This window comes from Macaca fascicularis, chromosome 8 (genome assembly GCF_037993035.2).
Source record: "Macaca fascicularis isolate 582-1 chromosome 8, T2T-MFA8v1.1".
NCBI lineage: Eukaryota > Metazoa > Chordata > Mammalia > Primates > Cercopithecidae > Macaca > Macaca fascicularis.
The window spans coordinates 9,582,202-9,602,560 of record NC_088382.1 but is presented as its reverse complement, the minus strand read 5'-3'; the positions used below and the strand labels follow the sequence as shown (position 1 = coordinate 9,602,560).

Below are 20,359 nucleotides of genomic sequence, written 5' to 3'. Positions count from 1 at the left end.
GCTAGGGCAGCTATGGCCTTAAAATAAAACTTGAAAGTTGAAATTACTCTTTGATCCATGGCCTGCAGAATAGATGTTGTTTTAGCAGGCACAAAAACAACATTCATCTCCTTGTACCTCTCCATCAGAGCTCTTAGGTGACCAGGTGCATTGTCAGTGAGCAGTGATGTTTTGAAAGGAATTTTTTCTTCTGAGCAGTAGGTCTCAACAGTGGACTTAAACTATTCAGTAAACCATGCTGTAAACAGGCGTGCTGTCATCCAGGATTCATTGTTCCATTTGTAGAGCACAGGCAGAGTAGATTTAGCATAACCCTTAGGGCCCCTAGGATTTTCAGAATTGCAAATGATCACTGGCTTCAGCTTAAAGTCACCAGCTGCATTTTTTTCCCCAACAAGAGAGTTAACCTGTCCTTTGAAAGCAGGCACTGATTGTTCCTCTCTAGCTATGAAAGTTCTAGATGGCATCTTCTTCCAATATAAGGCCATTTCATCTACACTGAAAGTCCATTGTTTAGTGGAGCTGCCTTTATCAATGGTCTTCGCTAGATCTTCTGGGTAACTCGCTATAGCTTCTGCTTGCGGCACTTCCTGCTTCGCCTTGCACTTGTATGTTGGAGGGAGATGGCTTCTTTCCTTAAACCTCATGAACCAGCCTCTGCTAGTTTCCAACTTTTCTTCTACAGCTTCCTCACCTCTCTCAGCCTTCATAGAACCTTGTAGAATGGAGGAGAGTGAAGGCCTTGCTCTGGATTAGGCTTTGGCTTAAGGGAATATTGCAGCTGGTTTGATCTTCTATCCAGACCACTCAGACTTTCTCCATTTGAGCAGTAAGGCTGTGTCACTGTATCATTTATGTGTTCGCTGGAGAAGCACTTTTAATTTCCATCAAGAACTTTTCCTTTGCATTCACAGCTTGGTTAACTAGAGCAGGAGGCCCAGCTTTTGGCCTGTCTCAGCTTTTGACATGCCTTTCTCACTAAGCTTAATCGTTTCTAGCTTTTGATCTAAAATGAGACATGCTACTCTTCCTTTCATTTGAACACTTACCAGGCCATTGTAGGGTTATTAATTGGCCGGCCTAATGTCAATGTTGTTGTGATTCTGGGAATAGAGAGTGTCCCTAAAGAGAGAGAGTCAAAGGAACAGGTGGTTAGTGGAGCAGTGAGAGCACACACAGCATTTGTCGATTAAGTTCACTGTCTTATATGGACGTGGTTCGTGATGCCCTCAAAACTTGCAGTAGTAACATCAAAGATCACTGATCACAGATCACCGTAACAGTTGTAATAATAATGAAAAATTTTGAAATATTGTGAGAATTACCTAAATGAGACAGAGACACAAAGTAAAACATGCTGTTGGAAAATGGGTGCCAACATACTTGCTTGACACAGGATAGCTGCAAACCTTCCATTTGTGGAAAATGCAGTATCTGTGAAGAGCAACCAAGGGAAGCTCCGTGAATGAGCTGTGCCTGCGACTGTTAATATCCTAGTTCTGAAGATGACGTACAAACATGGAAGGCTACGAGTGTAGAATAAGAGTGAGAATAGAGGAAATTGCCTCTTATTAAAGCTCTATGTAGTATGTATGTACATGGGTAAAAACTGACAGTAGTAACCAAACTGGAAGCTTTTGTGTGAAGGTGGTGGTTTTTATTTTTCCAAAGTTTCCTTCATTGTTTCAACAGAAAGGCGGAAGAAGGGGAGGGGAGAAGATATAGTAAATTTAGTTTTGGTGTTTTCTTTCATTCTCTTTAGAATAACGGGGTTCCAGACACTTATGAGTCTCATGATGCAGTGGTATCTTTACCACTGACTTTCTAGATTGACAGTTTTATGTTTGTTTTTTTCCTGTTGTCATGTTTCTCAAAGTGTGGTCTAGGTCTCATTTTCCAGATTGAATTACAGTTTCTGAAGGTGTCCTTATAGTCAGCTGATGGTGGAAAGGTAGAGTCAAAGTCAGAAAAATAATTTTAGTGTATGTCTGTAGGTTTGATGAGAGGAGGCTTTAACAGTGATTAAAGCGGAAAGGGTAAATGCCTTCTGTGGTAAGAACTGCTTTTTGGTTTTGTAAAAGGAAAGAAAAATTCAGCTGAAAGCTTCTATGAAATTGGTTACAACTTAAAGAGGTCTTGCCATGTGAAATTTGGGATTCATTATAGTCGTATTTTTTCCCAAGAGAAGCTTATCTATCGTGTGCCTTAGATTTAGATTCTGAACTCTACAAGTCAGAGCAGAATGTTGTACTCAATACACTGAATAGACCGGACTCAGTAGACTAAAATGTTGTACTCAATAAACACTTGCTACTAACAGAGTTCATTGACCGTGTCGGGCATTTCCCATTTGTACTCTTCCCTGATTTTCCTATCAGGGAAGGAGCATCAATATTGATTCATGGAACAGAAGGAACTGATTCCACACTCCAGGTGACCTCCCTGGCCCAGATCATCTTGGAGCCAAGAAGCAGGACCATTCGTGGTTTTGAGGCCCTGATTGAAAGAGAGTGGCTACAGGTGAGAAGAGCTGTTTGATTCACAGAGGAACTGCTCATTGATGCTGTGATCCTGGTTTGTGTGGTAGCTGACATAATGTGTGAATTTTTGATTGATTAAAATTTCTAAATGGTGTGTTTAATTTCCTGCAGGCCAGTTAATCTGTCTGCTCCTCGTTTCTGGATGTCTCTTTGCCTGTATTCCTCACTTGACACTTCCTTCACTTGGCAAACTCTTGTTGGCTGTGCTTTGTCACATACAGGAGAAATACAAAGAATGAGAAGCATAGTGCGGTCTCCCAGAAGCTGGGTCTTGATGGATCAAAGACACAAGCATTCGGGGAATGGGGAGTGGGGCCTGTAGTTGCAAGGAAAGCACTTTAGCCCCTCTGCCTTTTGCTCATGCTGCTCCACCCTGTGAAGCTTCCTTCACAGAGAAAGCTGAATCATGGAATGTTGGATGGCTACCAAAATAAAGGTCTCATTCATAACGGGGATTGCTATCCTCCACAGAGATTGCTTTTGAATATATTTTTACTGTGTAACCTGGTAAATGATTGTATTTGAACACAAATGCTTACATATCTTGAAAGCAGACGTTTTTCTGGCAAAAAGAATATCTTGCCCTCTGGTTACGATTCACATTTATTATGTACTAATGTTGTTACGTACACCATGTCCACCCTGCCTGACAACTGACCTTACCTCTGTTTAAGTCAGACCATCCTAAGTTTATGCTCCATATTTGACGAAAGTCTGTTGAGCTATATTCCTCATGATGCATAGTAGACAGACAAATGAGTGTGACTGACTTATTTATATGTTATTTTAATGGATATCAAAATTCTATGAACCACTGTAAAATTTCTGTGGCATTACCTTTGTCACATACAGTAGCAGAAGGACCCAGAGACAAAGCAGATCTGTGAAATTCCTAGCAGAGTATGATTTGTGTTAAGGTCAGTATTTGGGTTCTGAACAAGACAGTCAAATGAGTCTTAAATTTACTTTGGTCAGTAGATGGCAGACTCTTGCCATTCTTTTTGGGAGAAGAGGGTAATTAAGGACAGCTTTATCTCCAGTAGAAAAGTACTCATAAAGATCTTTCAACCCAATAACTTTTCATATGTAATTAGAGATTTACTGTCAGAGCTGACGTTATAAAGTTGATCAGAGTTCCATATCTGTCTCCACTTAGGGTGAGGTTTGTATAGTGTACAAGACAATCTACAGCGTTAGATAGAGGTGATGATGATTCTTTGTTTGTACTGAGAGCTTATGTTCTTTGACTTTGCTCCAGATTTTGTAGACCTAGAAAGGTTTATTTTGTAAGTTTATTATTACTTAAGTTCATTATTCTTCCATAGGATATTCCAAGGGCAATGCAGTTCCTGTGGTCACACCTTAGCTGCACAGCCTCATTAAGGATTTGGAAGTGTGTCTTTTTCCTTAGTTGCTGCAACTATTTATTTTGTACCAAGAAATCATTAATCTGTACAACAGCTACCCTAATTATATGATGTTCCAGGTACTAGGAGTGTCACTGTAATTGTGTGTAGTGGTGTCGGTTCTGTGATTGTGTGTAGTGGTGTCAGTAGAATGCTCTGTCATGTGATCTCACCAGGATATGACTGTCACGCCTCCATCTTCCCCCAGGCTGGTCACCCGTTCCAGCAGCGCTGTGCACAATCAGCCTACTGTAACACCAAGCAGAAGTGGGAGGCTCCTGTATTTCTTCTCTTCTTGGACTGCGTGTGGCAGATCCTTCGTCAGTTTCCCTGTTCTTTTGAATTTAATGAGAATTTCCTCATCATGCTTTTCGAGCATGCTTATGCTTCACAGTTTGGAACATTTCTGGGCAACAACGAAAGTGAAAGGTGAGTACGCTGCTCACGTGGGGACCTTTCCTTTTCCTTTGTTTTGGCTACTTTCTAAGTAGCCAAAATCTCCTAGGAGACCACGATTTGGCTCTATGTTAAAATTAGAGCCAAATCTAAGGCCACAGTTAATTATAAGTTAAATGATCTGAAGTATATTCTTATTATGAGACAATCTCATGCTAGGTGAGAGCGTGTCCTAGACTTTGTTCTGTTAGATTAAAATTAGTCCATACATGAATTAAGGGGCAATCATTTTAAATGTTAATTTCTTAACATAGGATCATAGTATCTTACATGTGCAAAAAGCCTTAATTTATAATTTAGCTCTTCCCTCTAATTTTATTAAGAAAGTAAGATCCAGAGAAGTTAAGCGACTTTTCCCAGGACATACAGCCAGTTGGTCATCAAAAGTGTGGCCTAGAGCAGTGATCCCCAACCATTTTGGCACCAGGGACCGGTTTCGTGGAAGACAACTTTTCTGTGGATTGGGTGGCGGTGGAATTGGTGATGGTTTTGGGGTGAAACTGTTCCACCTCAGCTCATCAGGCATTAGATTCTCATAAGGAGAATTCTCATAAAGGCACACCCTAGATCCCCCACATGCGCGGCTCCCAGTAGGGTTTGCGCTCCTGAGAGAATCTAATGCTGCTGCTGATCTGACAGGAGGTGGCAATACACGCTCACCTGCCACTCACCTCCTGCTGTGTAGCCGGTTCCTAACAGGCCACGGACCCTTACTGGTCCATGGCCTGGGGTTTGGGGATCCCTGGCCTAAATTACAGGTCTTCCCCCTCTTGCTCTAGACTTTGTTACACCTAGAAACTGTCCTCAGGCAGAGTAACAAACTCACCTCCCAGCCCAGGCACCATCAAGTGTATAGGTTCATTTAGAAGATTCACATCAGAATGATTTTTCAGAGAGGTTGCCTGGTAATCTCCTTAGGGTACAATCACCAGGCTTCCTTGCCTCATTGCTGGCAGCCACCGTTTTCTAAAGCATGTGCTGCTTAGCCCTGGACTGTACTCTGGCAGGGAGGGACAGGAGGGATTGGCAATTTCTATAGCCAAGGAAGTTTGGAGAATGCGCATAATATCGTCTCCACTTAGAGGGTCACAAACACATAATCATTAAAGGCTTTAAGACACCCTTCAGTAAAGCAGTGTATATAATTTTAATTCAACATTTAAGAAATGTGTTTGACGATGAATTTTTTTTTTTTTGGTGTTATACCTGTTAATATCCTCAGGACTAGCTTTCAAGAAGGGATCAAACTAGATTCCCATTCTGCTTCCCAGTTGGTAGAGGCTGCCAGCAATGCTGAATGGGAAGGATTCTGAAGTGGTGTCAGGCTCAGCCAGAACAAGTTCAGTGGTTGGCCGGCCATGGGCAGGGGGCACAGGGCTGGAGGCAGTGGATACAAGAATGTCCTGTCCTTGTCATCCCTGGTTCCTGGGAACATAGCGTGGGACATGCTATCCCAGCAGTTAAAGTCCAGTGCCACATAGGCTCTGTGATTATGTGGATTATTTTTATTGCTTGCTCAAAAAGAATGCACTAAGTTGCACATAGCTCATAAATAATGTGGTTTCAGAGACAAAACTGACTTTATAATAAAATTTCAATTTAAATAAATTCTTATGAGAATTGAATGTATTATCTTTTTGGTTGATGTAAGGTTTACCACAGGCTGTCTTTCAATCTGTGTTAAAATATATTTTTTTCTAAAACGTGCCAATCGACTGTTAATCCTTCTCTGACAGTTTATTACGGGATAAAGAGTGTTCCAGAGTTTTAGAATTATTATGAATCCTGTTCATTGTATGTGGATATAGATTAAATATGTATTTACATCAAGATTCACATTGATTTTTCATCTTTGACAATCTGTATTTTATGTACATGTAATTTATTTTCCCTAAAAGCTAAGTCTCTAAAGAATTTTAAGTTTTGTTTAAAATTTGACTCAACCTCCATTTTTAATATTAATATGGGCGTAAGAAGGATACAGTGGACTTTGGGGTCATGAGGGAGGTAATGGAAGGGGGACGAGGGATAAAAGATGACAGATAGGGTTCAATGTATACTGCTCAGGTGATGGGTACACCAGAATCTCACAGATCACCACTACAGAACTTACTCATGTAACCAAATACCGCCTGTTCCCCAATAACTTATGGAAAAATTAAATTAAAAAAAAAAACAAATTAGAGAGTGGTTATCAAACAGTGTGAATAATAAAGACCCTGGGGTCTATCCAGGCATTCGTATTTGTAAGCTATCCTGTTTGTTTCTGCACAACAAGCCCTTTCTTACGGAAACTATAAAAATAAATAGGACATAAATGTCGAAAAGTGTCTAATTTTTGTGTTGATATTGTAGGCTTCTCAGAAACAAAAAGGTTAGTTTTTTTTATACTTAGCTATTTTTAATTAAAATAGAATACCAAATACAACAAAGGACTTTTGTGTACAGTCATGTTCTCTGGGTTAAGGTTTAACACCAAAGCTGATGTGACCAGACTCTGTTTTTATCCTCCTGCCAGCTTCTTGGAAGCCTGTAAAATACTCTTTGTTTTGTTGTTGTTGAGAGTTCTAATGCCGGGTGAGCTTTTTGACAAATCTATTTATTTTTCAGCATTTTGTTTCTCTACTAAAAGTCTTAACCTTCTGTCTTCTGCCATACTGAGAAGAAATCGTCCTAGTGAGAGGAGCACTTAATAATGGTGGTCATAAATGAATTACTTTAATGGCAGTGTTCTTTCTTGAGCAGGTGTAAGTTGAAGCTACAGCAGAAGACAATGTCTTTGTGGTCCTGGGTCAATCAGCCCGGTGAGCTGAGTAAATTCACCAACCCCCTGTTTGAAGCCAACAACCTTGTCATCTGGCCTTCAGTTGCTCCGCAGAGCCTTCCGCTGTGGGAAGGTAAACCGCGCATCCTTTGCAAACTTCCTAACGGTCAGGTGTCCACGCGGCTGCCTGTGGGTGTGTGCTGTTGGTGATATATGAAGATGATGAGCTGGTCGTGGCCCTCAGACCTGTGTGAATTGTCATTCTCAATGTGGGCATGGTTCTTTCTTTCAAATCAGTTAGCTAGCCACACTTTTTTTGTTTTCAGTTCCCATTGAGAAATTAACAGTGTTTCTTTACATTGCTGTTTATGTTGGATATTTTTTCTAGATAAGAAAGTATATTACTCTTTGCCTAAGTATATTACTCTTTGCCTACCACCTAAGTTGGTAGGTGGTTGGGACATGAATAAATTGTAAGTTCCTCAGGGAGGGTTTCTGTCCCTTAATTAAGCAGTCATTAGGCTAGGTTCATGTATTAAACGGTATTAAAGAGTTACATGGCTGGGCATTCCAGTAAGTTTCTATAAATGGGTACAAAATACCATGAATTCAGTAACACAGATATTTCACTGTTCTTATGGGACTATATGCTTCATTTTTAAATCTAGTCTAAAGCAGATTTTTTTATATACACTGATTTTTCCAACTACTGAAGCTTAGCCCCTTAATAACCAAAATCTGGCCAGGTGTGGTGGCTCACACCTATAATCCCAGCACATTGGGAGGCTGAGGTGAGTGGATCCCTTGAGGTCAGAAGTTCAAGACCAGCCTAGGCCAACATGGTGAAACCCCGTCTCTACTAAAAATACAAAAATTAGCCAGGCTAATTGGGTGGTGCAAGTCCGTAGTTCCAGCTACTTCTGGAGGCTGAGGCAGGAGAATCACTTGAATCTGGGAGGCAGAGGTTGCAGTGAGCAGAGATGACACCACTGCACTCTAGCCAGGGTAACACAGAAAGACTTTCTCAAAAAAATAAAAATAAAAATAACCAAAATCTATCTAAACTGTATAGTTTTTCATTAAACAAAGACTCTGAAATACCATTTAATTTTTTAAAGTTAGTTTGAAGATAATAAGCACATATTTATTCGTGTTTATATTTAACAGCATAAAGTATACGTAACAGGAATGGTAGCTGTTTGGTAAATTAAACGGAATTACCATTAATGCCACTTGTTACACCGTGTTCTAGTATGTTATACTCTCAAAGGCAATTCATGTGTGGAAAACTATTTGCCCTTTGTGGAAATGGTCTCAGATTGCTTTGTCCTCTCAGTCTGAGACCAAGTCAGTTTCTGTCTCTTCTCTGGATGTCAGCTGTCACATCTAGTTCCTCTTGGCTTATCTGCCATTAGTGGCTTCCTTCCACCTAGTTCATGCTTCTAATCTTATCTATTGAAGCGTCCCCTAGTTAGCATTGTGGGGAAATGGCCTTAGATGGTCTTGAGGTTTTGGGTGTGAGCTTTAGTGCTTTGATTTGTGAAGGAATGGTGACTGCTCAGAACTTCTCTTTGCTTACTTTCGTGATGTTGTCACAGTCACAGTACAGGGTTTGTGATCTCTTAAATGAGAGGTTACAGTATTCTTCCCATTTAGGACTTCTGGGACAACGTACCTAAAAGCCACTGTCATGTTTAATAACTGAAATGAGCGTAGCTGTTCGGGAGAAAACCCCTATTGGGAGCTGGGTGGCCTGAAGGATGATTTAATTGCTTTGTACCAAACCTCCTTGTGGAGCTTAGAGATAAGTAATGGGATGAAATCCTTGTTCTGTGGATTAAGTCCTGCCATGCCAGAGTTTCAGTATGTGTTTCATGCTCCTCAACCTAGAGCTGGGAGAAAGAAGCTCTCTATTAGGTAAAATCCTATGGTAGGCATATATGTTGGATGAGACTGCTCTTCGGCCTTAAAATGCCTCTCTGCTGTTTAAATTTACATCACAGCTAACCATTAATATTTAGTAATTCCTGAATTAGAAGAATCAACATGGGCGGGTCAGGCTTTACGCTGTGGTTCTGCTTTCCCTTTCTGATAGAGCCTGACGTGTGACGTTGGGACCTGCATAGAAGAGCTCATTAGGACCCAGGCAGTTTGGTTTGTAGAGAGTGTTTTAATGAATCATAAAACCTTTGTGAACTTGCCAGCTGACGTGGTGCAGCCTGGAAGGTTTTCATGCCTCCTTCCTTGAGTATCTGTAAGGCATTATTTTGGTGTGATACAGTTAACATAGGCCTATGGAGAGGAGAAAATATTTCCTTTTGGTTCATAATAAAAGGATAATTATTATTATTTGGGGAAAGAAGCAATTGCCTGCAGAATTGAAAGATTGCCTCTCACGTAACAGGGAGAGAGGTGTGTGAGCGCATGGGCTACAGTTCAGGCTTTCAAATAACAACATATGTGGTTCTGCTTTTACCATAGTTGTCACTTTTCTGGTGAAAATGTTTTCACACATTTAAGGGATCTTACATGTCTGAGCAAAATTCTATAATTATAAATGATTTATATTGTGAAATTGGAAAATTTATGACATTGTAAATTATCATCTTGTTTTCCTGAATATATCGTAGAATGGTGTTTGGATCTATTTGATAATTTTGTGGGATGTTTCTGAAGAATCAGTGAGCATGTACATGCAAGTAGTGACTTCTCAGATATTGTATGCAGTTGCATCCTTTTCCGTACCTCAAGATTCCTGTATATTTTAGATTATAATAAAACACAGATGTGAGTTGTGGCAACAAAAGAAAAAAGAATGTTTAATACGTAAATTATATCTTATCCACAAATATAATTTTAATCCAGTGTTTATACCTTTCTTCCTTCTGTTTTCCATTCCTGGATTCAATAGGTATTTTCCTACGTTGGAATAGGTCCTCTAAGTATTTGGATGAAGCATATGAAGAAATGGTTAACATCATTGAATATAATAAGGAATTACAAGCAAAAGTCAATATCCTTAGAAGGCAGTTGGCAGAACTGGAAACAGAGAATGGGATGCAAGAGAGTCCCTGAAAGGTCTCCTCGCACCGTTTGCAAGGACCTTCCTGGGCCCGTGTCCACCGTTCTCTCCTTGTGCCCTTCAGTTCACTTTTACACAGTAGCCTTGAAGTGAAGGCTTTAGACGTGGGTCCCCTCTAATGTAATGGATTTCTCAATACTGTATGGATAATGAAACTTACTATCATAACTCACGTTTCATGTGGCCTGTTAGGCCCTGTCACTTTGGGAGCCGGGAGGAGGTGCTAGTCATTTTATTTTTATGTGAAATAGATGACCTATTTAATGCCATTTGTGTTTCATGCCATTTTATCCAAAGCTTTTTCTCTGCGTCCACTCTCCAAACAGCATTCCAGAGCAGCCAAGGAGACAGGTAATCTCTCTAGGGACTGTTTGGTGGTTTAAAAAAAGGGTCAGACTTTTAAACACTCTTACCATAGAAATGTTTTTCAAAATGGCAGCAATTGATAAACCAAGGATTTTGTGTTGAACAAGCCATTTCCAGTGTCTTTCACATAAAATAGCCATTTGCTTTAAAATAGTTTTGGACTAATGAAGCTGAATCTATTCTCATTCTTGTTTGTCAAGAAAGGAAAATCTGTTATTCAAGGTAAATTATTTCTACAAGGGTGATAGGTATGGTCCTCTGATATTTACATTAAGAAGAGTTAAATTTATTTTAACGTAGACACTAAAAGTATGTGCAATATAGAATTAAAGAAGGAATTTGTTACTGATTGAGAATTGTTACTGTTGAATTGGTTTTCAGGTTTGGACCATACATATACAATGTGTATCAAATGCTGGTTGTAAAATTAAACCATCATCTAGAATAGAGTTCTTTTGTTATAATCAAGTTACAAATACGGTTTTCTTAAACCAGAGATGCACCGCCCTTGTCTAAAGTTCTTATTGCACTGGTTTGTATGCGTATGTGTGTTTTATTGTGTGCGGTTTTTTTTTTAATTTGTAAGTATTCTAAGAGTTTACTAATACTAAGGTTAAAATTTTCATGTTGACCTGAGCCTTTTGCAAATTTATTTTGGCTCTATTGATTTGTCCATTTTACGTTAGGCAAATACAACTTAAGTGGAGGGGGAAGTTTATGACTATAATATAGGTCTGTGTTTGAAACCTCAGAAATGTATTTGAGTGTTTCAGTGTGGGAGAAACAGTGATGGCCGTATTCACGCTCCGCTAGTCTGTGCCTGCAACGCCACATGTTTGTGGTTCGGTGTTTCCCTCCTACACTTCTGGTTGGTGACATTGTTCATTTTAACAAATACAACCAATTCTAGTTTTTCTTTAAAAGGGTAGTTTATGAGTAATCTTTAAAACCATTTCCATACCATCTGTATATAACCATTTAGAAGAGAACACACTACACTGAACTCTGCTTTAGAGCTGTGTGTTGAGCTAAAAATATTGTTTTTTAAAAATCGACTAGCAAAATCTATGGCCACACTGAGAAGCCTTTGAAAATGGCAAATACTTTTCATCACCAGTTGCCCAAGTTTCATCTTTCTTCTGCTTCCTCAGCCTTGTAGCAAAGGCTACACAGCAGCCCACAGTCCACAGTCTCTTTGGGAAAATTTGCCTGCTGCCTTCTTTAAGCTCAGTTTATTTTTGACTTACTTTCTTTGCTGTAGTTATGAACCTTAGGGCTTTAAAATCCCATGGCAAGGAGCATAAGAGATGTTCTCATAGCTCTGCATTGTGTGGAATGTCTATCTCAGTTTTGTAAAAAAAAAAAAAAGAAAGAAAGAAAGAAACAGCCCTCATTCTTTTGTGGTCCCTCAAAATTGCTTGATATGCCTGTTAATACAGCTGACCTTTTTGTTTTCTTCTCTTTTTGTCTCAAGATTATATATGAAGGAACCTTTTCTTCTCAGCTAACAGGTGTATAAGGAAAACCATCTAGAGAGTTTTCTTTAGAAGTGACTCCCATTAGTCTGGTGTGGTGGTGTGTGCCTATAGTCCCAGCCACTAGGGAAGCTGAGGCAGAAGGATCCCTTGAACCTAGGAGGTTGAGGCTGAGTGAGCTATGATCGCATCAGGCCACTCCAGCCTGAGCAACAGAGTGAGACCCTGTCTCTAAGTAAAGAAAAAGCCAGAAGTGACTCCCACTGCTTCTGTTGATCAGCCATAGGGCTTCCATGGGTAGAAACTTGCAAGGGAGTTTGTATTAGGCCTGGTCATGCAGAGATGATGTACCATCAAGGTAGACCCGTCTTCCTGATGCACATTTGCTGTGCGAGCCAGAGTACAGTCATAGCACGGTATTCGCATTTCGTTTGCGCTGTCTTACTGAGACAACAATCTATACTGTTTTGGCAAGTTTGCATTTTAGTATTAATTTACAATTAGGAATTGTCCAAACTTCAGATCTGTTTACAGGTTGTAAAAATCAACTTTGGTATCAGTGTATGTTCAAAAGTATCATTTGGTAATCCAAATATTTGAGTTTTCCCAAAGCCAAAAACTGTCAAAAATAAGTCCATTATCAATATAATTTGAAGAGGTTTTTAGTAGTACTGTTAAGTTCGTCCTTTCTTGGATGAGAAGAATAAATGACATGGATACACTCCTGAGAAGACACTTGTTAAACGTTGCATTGGAGAGTTGCCTTTGATAAATGTGGCATTAAACACTTGAATGAAGAGCACGGTGGCAGAATGAGTGAGCAAGCGGATTGCCCCGGAGGAGCCCATAATAATCACGTGAGAGATCATCAGATTCCTGCGTATTCAGCGTCTTCTCTATTCATGTGGAGTGAAAGCTGGTTTTTATATGGGAGATACATAAAGTAGGCCCTGCAAAGAATATTTTTAAAATACAAGGATCATCATAATCCTCTCATCGAACATATAAGGATCCTCAGATTTAAATAAGTACTTTTTTTTTTTTTTTTAATCAGAAGAACATTGTTGGTTGATTATATATTTTTAAAAACCTGAAACTTTTTTGGTGGCAGGACCTTTCAATAAATAATTGTTTGGTCAAAAATTTTTATTTTGATTTTATTAAATGGGAAGAAAGCAGGCAGAAATAGTAAAATTCAATAGGTTTAAAACTCTATAAATGTATTTTATTTCCAAGAAAACTTAGGGTCTCAAAGCAAGATTTTAAAGTGATTTTTGAGAAGACTTGGGGGGACAATAATAGACATTCATGTCAAATCCCATATGGGGGATTTTAAAACATTTCTTTGAACTTTGAGACCTGACTTAGAGATGGAATTTTATTGCTTTTTGTTTTAAAGGATGAAATTTCGTGGCATTTTATTCTTTGATTCAGTGAGTATTTGGTTTATGTTAAATAAAAAATCAGTATCATGGAAAAGATTTGACCATAATTTAGTCTCCTTAAGTGAAAAACAGGAGTAACGTTTAGTTGCACTTTGAAAACTCTGCTTAAAGGCATAACTCTTGTAGTTGTCTGGTTTCGGGAATAGCTGTTTGAATTGTCAGTCTAAAGTAGGTCATCAGGTTCACTTATTATCAGACCTTGATCTGGGATAAAGGTTTTGGTATTTGCCCACTTCTAGATAGAATGAATGAAAACAACACAAGGGTTTTACGAGCACTCTTTATCAGAAGGGTATTTCCTGGACCAAAAATGGGCAATAGTTACAATAGTTGATCCTCTGTTCTGGAGGCTTTGACATTTATCAGAGAATGAAGTCATTCAGTACATTTGATAAAGTGTTGTTGTTGTTGTTGTTGTTGTTGTCGTCGTCGTTTTAATTGAACTGAAGAGGTTCAGAGAACTTTCCAGGTTTATACTATACCTCAAGACTACATAGATTAGCTACTGCTTATTCTTTCACATGGGCTAGGCCTGTTCTCCTCCTCCAGACCTAGTATTCTAAGTTGTTACCACATAGTATTTTTATGTTACCCACCATCTTAAAGAACATTATAAGACTCATTTCTCCATTTACATTTATTCTTAGATGATAAAATATATACTGATACTATAACTTTCTTATAGTATCAGTTTTCTTTATTTTCTTGAATAAAATTGCTTCTACCTTTGCTTGGTCTTTATAATCCACTGTCCACAGCATCTTCCTTTAAACCAGTAGTCCCAGAAGAGACCCTCTGAAATTCTAGGACTGGGTATTAGAATGTCTGAACTTGTTATCTAAATCCTTTTTAAGAAACTTAATGTCCTAGCTCTTGAACTACACTGTGGAACAGTAGTTTGTGCCCAATTTAGTGGAAGATAATGAGGCTCACTGTAAACACTACATTGTCCTGCAGAGTAATTCTGATGAGAATTTACTGACTTCTAGAGCCATTCTCTTTAACCATCTGCAGGTCTAAGAATTAACTATATTTGTGATTTGTAATAAAACTGAGTTGTACAGCACTGCCTGTGTATGTCTGGCCAACACATTTACAATGCACGTTATCTTTGGAGAGGTGAATTACTCTACAAAATATACCCTAAATCTCATTGTTTAAAACCTTATTGATCTAATACCATCTACACAAAAACATGTTGTACTTGCAGAACTTAGTTTATAAAAACAAAGAATGTGTATTTCTTCAATAGCCGGGTATTTGGATTGTTCTCTTGATATATTTGAATGTGACTCTTGGATTTAAGTGCACTATTATTCATGGCTTACACAGTAAAATTGCACTGTATGGCAAATGTGTCTATAATGTATGCCTTGCTAAAACCTCAAGAGTGCTGTAAGGTATAGGTTTCTATATTGTGAACCTGTCTACACACACACACATATACATATAGTCTTAGGGGAAAAAAAAAAGCTGAACTTTTGTAAGTCTGTGTAACATTTTAATATTGTTTGTAATATTCACTAAGTGATAATTTCATCTATATCCTATAACTGTAATCATTCACCTTGGGTTGGCCAGTTTGTCAAGCTTGGTTTACTGAATCAAGAAACAGTCTTGTCAAATGCGGTACTGTTCTTAGTGTGTGATATTTGTGTATGGTGTTCCTCTGCCTCAGAGGACAATTGCACAGATGGCTAATGTTAAATTTCTATAGACAATAGTAATAAAATTTGAATATATTTAAGTGCTAATAATTTAAACCTGTGGGCTTATTTTAATTTTTTTCAAATACTGGTGAAGGTTTGGATGGTGTTTCAATTAAATCTGCTATATGTTTTTTACCTTACATTTTGAAAAAATTGAGATCTGCAAAAAGGTTGCAAAATGGTACACCGATCTCCCTAGGTTGTTCCTAGATTTAATGATTGTTCACCTAGACTGAATGATTGGTAACATTTTCCACATTTGCTTTAATACCACGTATGTGTGTGTGTTACACTGTTATTTTGCTGAAACATCTGGGTTAGCTGCAGACATTGTGACCCTTCTAAATACTTCACAGATATCACCCAAGAATTAGGATTATGTATTCTACATATTACTGATTTAGTATGTATTAATATAAACAGATGAATCAATGAGGGTAAAAGGAAAGCTCTTTCTAGAGTAGAATGCCAGCTATTAAATGTAGAAAGAAAATGGAATTAGCCACTATTTGGCAAATTATTACAGTAATCATTGACTTAGGCAATGCCCATTAATGAATGGCAAAACTAGCAGGTGATGAAAGTTTGTGAAGAACAGAATATAATCTCCAAATAGCCTTCCACAAAATACTTACTAGTTACAAAGGAGAAAATACTAACTTTATAGTGAAAGGAACTGGTGGATATCACCTTATCTCAGGAAAAGTTAACATCATTAGTAATGGGACATATCAACATCATGTGCCTTCTGATACGATCCATCCAGAAACAGCACCACTGTTGGAGGGAAAAAGCAGTCTTAGGAATTCTGTAGTTTAAAATCTTATATTTAGATCTTAATCCATTCTGCATTAATTTTTGTATATTGTGTAAGATAAAGGCCCAATTTCATTATTTTGCATATGGATATTCAGCTTTTCCCAACATTTTATTGAAGAGACTGTCCTTTTCCCATTGTGTGGTCTTGGTATCCTTGTTGAAAATTATTTTACCACATATATATTCATTTCTGTGCACTCTATTCTGTTCCATTGGTCTATATGTCTGTGTTAATCACTGGAAGGCCGAGGTGAGAAGATCACATGGGGCCAGGAGTTCGAAACCAGCATGGGAAACATAACAAGACCCTGTCTCTACAAAAAATAAAAAATTAACCAGGCATGATGGTGCTCATCTGCAGTCCTTGTTACTCAGAGGCTGGAGTGGGAGGATTGCTTGAGCCCAGGAGTTCCAGGATACAGTAATCATGCCATTGCATGCCAGCCTGGATAACAGAGCCAGACTTTGACTTAAGAAAGCAGATCACTTATTTTGCATTTAAGTTTGTCTGATGCTAACATTGAAAAGTAACTAAATGTATAGACAACTACATCCTTCAATAATTATAATGATAAACCCTAGGAAAGGGTGAAAGTCTAATTTCCATAGATTCAGATGTTCAGTTATAACAAAAATATGAAGCATACAAACAAATGAGAAATCTGGCTCATTCACAGAAATAAAATTAATTGAAAGGAACTATCCTTAAGGAATCCCAGACTTTGGACTTACTAGACAAAGACTAAATGATTGTCTTAAATATGCTCAAAGAGTTAAAAGACGACTAAATGAAATCAGAGAAATGATGTCTGAACAAAATGAGAATATCAATAAAAATATAAAAAGGAAGCAGGTAGAAATTTCGTAGCTGAAAAGTGCAATAACTGAGACAAAAAATTCACTAGAATGGTTCAATAGTTTGTTTGTTGTTGTTGTTGTTTGCTTTTTTTTTCTTTCTGAGACATAATCTTGCTTTGTTGCCCAGGCTGGAATGCAGTGGCATGATCTCAGCTCACTGCAACATCTGCCTTCTGGGTTGAAGCAATTCTCCTGCCTCAGCCTTCCAAGTAGCTGAGATTACAGGTGCATGCCACCTCGCCCAGCTAATTTTTGTATTTTTGGTAGATGAGGTTTCACCATGTTGGCCAGCCTTGTCTCAAACTCCTGACCTTGTGATCCACCTGCCTCGGCCTCCCAAAATGTTGGGATTACAGGCCTGAGCCACCACGCCCTGCCTTCAGTAGAGTTTTTGATCAGGCAGAAGAAAGGATTAGCAAATTTGAAGATATAACTATTGAAATTATCTAGTCTGAGGAGCATAAAGAAAAGGAATTTTAAAAAGTGAATAGACTTAAAGATTTGTAGGATACCATCAAGTGGACCAACATATGGTTTATGAGAGTCCTAGAAAAAAGCAAAAAATTATTTTAAAAATAAGGGCTGTAAACATCCCAGATTTGATGAAAGACGTAAGTCTACAAATCCAAGAAGCCTCTACGACAACCTCTAATACCACAAACTCAGATTCACACCAAGACACATTATATGAAAACTATCAGAAATCACTAAGAATCTTGAAAGTAGCAAAAGAGAATCAACTTATCACATTACAAGGGATCCTAAATGGAATTATCAACTGATTTTTAATTAGAATTCATGGAGGCCAGAAGACAATGGGATGATATACTTTAAATGTTGAAAGAAAATAACCTGTTAACTGAGAATTATATATCCAGCAAAACTGTCCTCCAAAAACTAAGGGAGAAATTAAGACATGCCTAGATTTTTAAAAAGCATAGGAAGCTTGTTACTGCGAGATGTGCCTGACAAGAAATGCTAAAGGGAGTCCTTCAGTGAAATGAAAGAACACTAGACAGTAAGCTGAACCCGTGTGAAGGAAGAAATATCTTCATGACAGATAAATTATAGGGCAAATATAAAAACCAGTATTATTATAACTTTATAACATCACTTTTTATTTTCCATAGGAATTAAAAGACAAAAACATAAAAAATATTATAAATCTGTTAGGAAGCTTGTTACCACTAGATTTGCCATACAGGAAATGCTAACAGGAGTCCTTGAAGGTGAAATGAAAGGATGGTAGACAATAACTCAAACCTGAGTGAAGAAATATTTCTGTTTGCTATGGTTTGAATATCCTCTCTAAAATGCATGTTGAAATTTAATTGCCATTGTGATGGTATTAAGACGTCAAACCTTTAAGAGATGATTAGGTCATAAGGGCTCTGCCCTCATGTATGGATTAATGCCATTATCATGGGAATGAGTTAGTTATTATGGGAGTGGGTTCCTGATAAAAAAGATTCTGAAGTTCAGCCCTGATCCCTTTTCTATCTCACACACTCTCTTGCCCTTCCACCTTTTGCCATGGGATGAGGCAGCACAAAGGCCCTCACCAGATGCTGGGACCATGCTCTTGGACTTCCCAGCTTCCAGAACCTTGAGGCAGATAAACTTCTTACAAATTATCCAGTCTGTGGTACTCTGTTATAGTAGTGGAAAAATGAACTAAGACATTGGTAAAGTAAATACAATGGCAAACATAAAAAAAAGTATTATTGTAATTTTGGCTTGTAACTCCACTTTTTTTTTTTCTAAGGAATTAAAAGACAAAGGCATAAAAATAAATCTGTTATTGAGCACTCAATGTATACAGATTTGGGACATCAATAACAAAGGGCATGGGACAGAGCTGTATAGGCATATGTTTTTCTATACTATTAAAGTTAACTTGGAATCAGTTTAGATTAGACTGTTTAAACTTTAGGTTGTTATGCATAATGCTTATGGTAACCACAAGGAAAATATCTATGGGAAACACAAGAAGAAATGAGAAGGGAATCAAAAGATATCACTACCAAAAATAAACACAAAAGACAGTTGTTATGGGGGAAATGAGGGGCAAGAAAGTAACAAAACATACAGAAAACAAGTAACAAAACAGCAGAAGTAAGTCCTTATCAGTGATTACATTAAATGTAATGTAGTCCCATGTATGCAAGGCTGATTTAACATTTAAATCAGCCTTCAGTTCAGCCAGTCAATTAATGTATTCCATAATATCAAGACTAAAGAAGAAAAGCCACATGATCATATCAGTAAATGCAGAAAAAGCATTTCACAAAATCTAACACTTTAAAACTCTTAGTAAACTAGGAATATAGTGGAACTTCCTTAGTTTGATAAAAAAAAAAAAAAAAAATCTAAAAAAAAGTCTGCAGCTAACATACTTAATGGTGAAAAGCTTGCCTGCTACTACCAGGAACAAGACAAGCATGTCCACTCTCACCACTCCTTTCAACATTGTATGGGAAGTTAAAACTGATGCAATAAGACAGAAAGAGGAAATAAAAAGTATACAGATTGGGAAGGAAGAAACAAAACTCACTTTGTTCACAGATTATATGATTTTTCTATGTAGAAAGTCTAAAAGAAGCAACCATAATCTCCTAGAACTAATAAACAGTTATAGCAAGGTTGCAGGATACATGGTTAATTTACAAAATTCAATTGCTTTCCTATCTGTCAGCAACGAACAAATGAAATCTGACATTTAAAAATATCATTTACATTAGCAGCTTCCCAAAATTAAGCACTTAGATATAAATCTAACAAAATATATACAAAATCTACATGAAGAAAGCTACGAAGTTCGGATGAAGGAAATCAGAGATGAACTAAATAAATGAGATATTCTATGTTCACGGATGGGAAGAATCAATATTGTCAAGATATCAGTGCTTCTCAGCTTGATCTAGATTCCATGCAATCTCAATCAAAATGTTATTTCGGCCGGGCGCGGTGGCTCACACCTGTAATCCCAGCACTTTGGGAGGCCGAGACGGGCGGATCACGAGATCAGGAGATCCAGACCATCCCGGCTAACACGGTGAAACCCCGTCTCTACTAAAAAATACAAAAAACTAGCCGGGCGAGGTGGTGGACGCCTGTAGTCCCAGCTACTCGGGAGGCTGAGACAGGAGAATGGCGGGAACCCGGGAAGCGGAGTTTGCAATGAGCTGAGATCCGGCCACTGCACTCCAGCCTAGGCGACAGAGCGAGACTCCGTCTCAAAAAAAAAAAAAGTTATTTCGTGGATAATGACAAACTAATTCTGAGGTTTATGAGACGTAAAACCTATAATAGCCAACACAATATTGAAGGAGAAGAACAAAGTTGAAGACTGACAATACTCAACTTCAAGATTTATTATAAAGCCACGTTAATCAAGACTGTATTTCTTGCCTAGCTTCTGGTACTTTGCTGGCAGTCT

At 38.1% G+C, this 20,359-nt stretch overlaps 1 protein-coding gene across 2 annotated transcripts in view; it reads left to right on the top strand.

The window, feature by feature from the left end:
• Positions 1 to 15,297, top strand: part of MTMR9 (myotubularin related protein 9) — a 43,176-nt gene extending 27,879 nt beyond the window's left edge. For both annotated transcript variants that reach the window (XM_045397852.3, XM_074000234.1), the window contains exons 7-10: positions 2,379 to 2,520; positions 4,155 to 4,375; positions 7,148 to 7,299; positions 10,078 to 15,297. In XM_045397852.3, coding sequence (XP_045253787.2) covers positions 2,379 to 2,520; positions 4,155 to 4,375; positions 7,148 to 7,299; positions 10,078 to 10,241 — 679 coding nt within the window. In that variant the 3' untranslated portion in view covers positions 10,242 to 15,297. The remainder of the gene's footprint in view (positions 1 to 2,378; positions 2,521 to 4,154; positions 4,376 to 7,147; positions 7,300 to 10,077) is intronic.
• Positions 15,298 to 20,359: the final 5,062 nt, after the last annotated feature.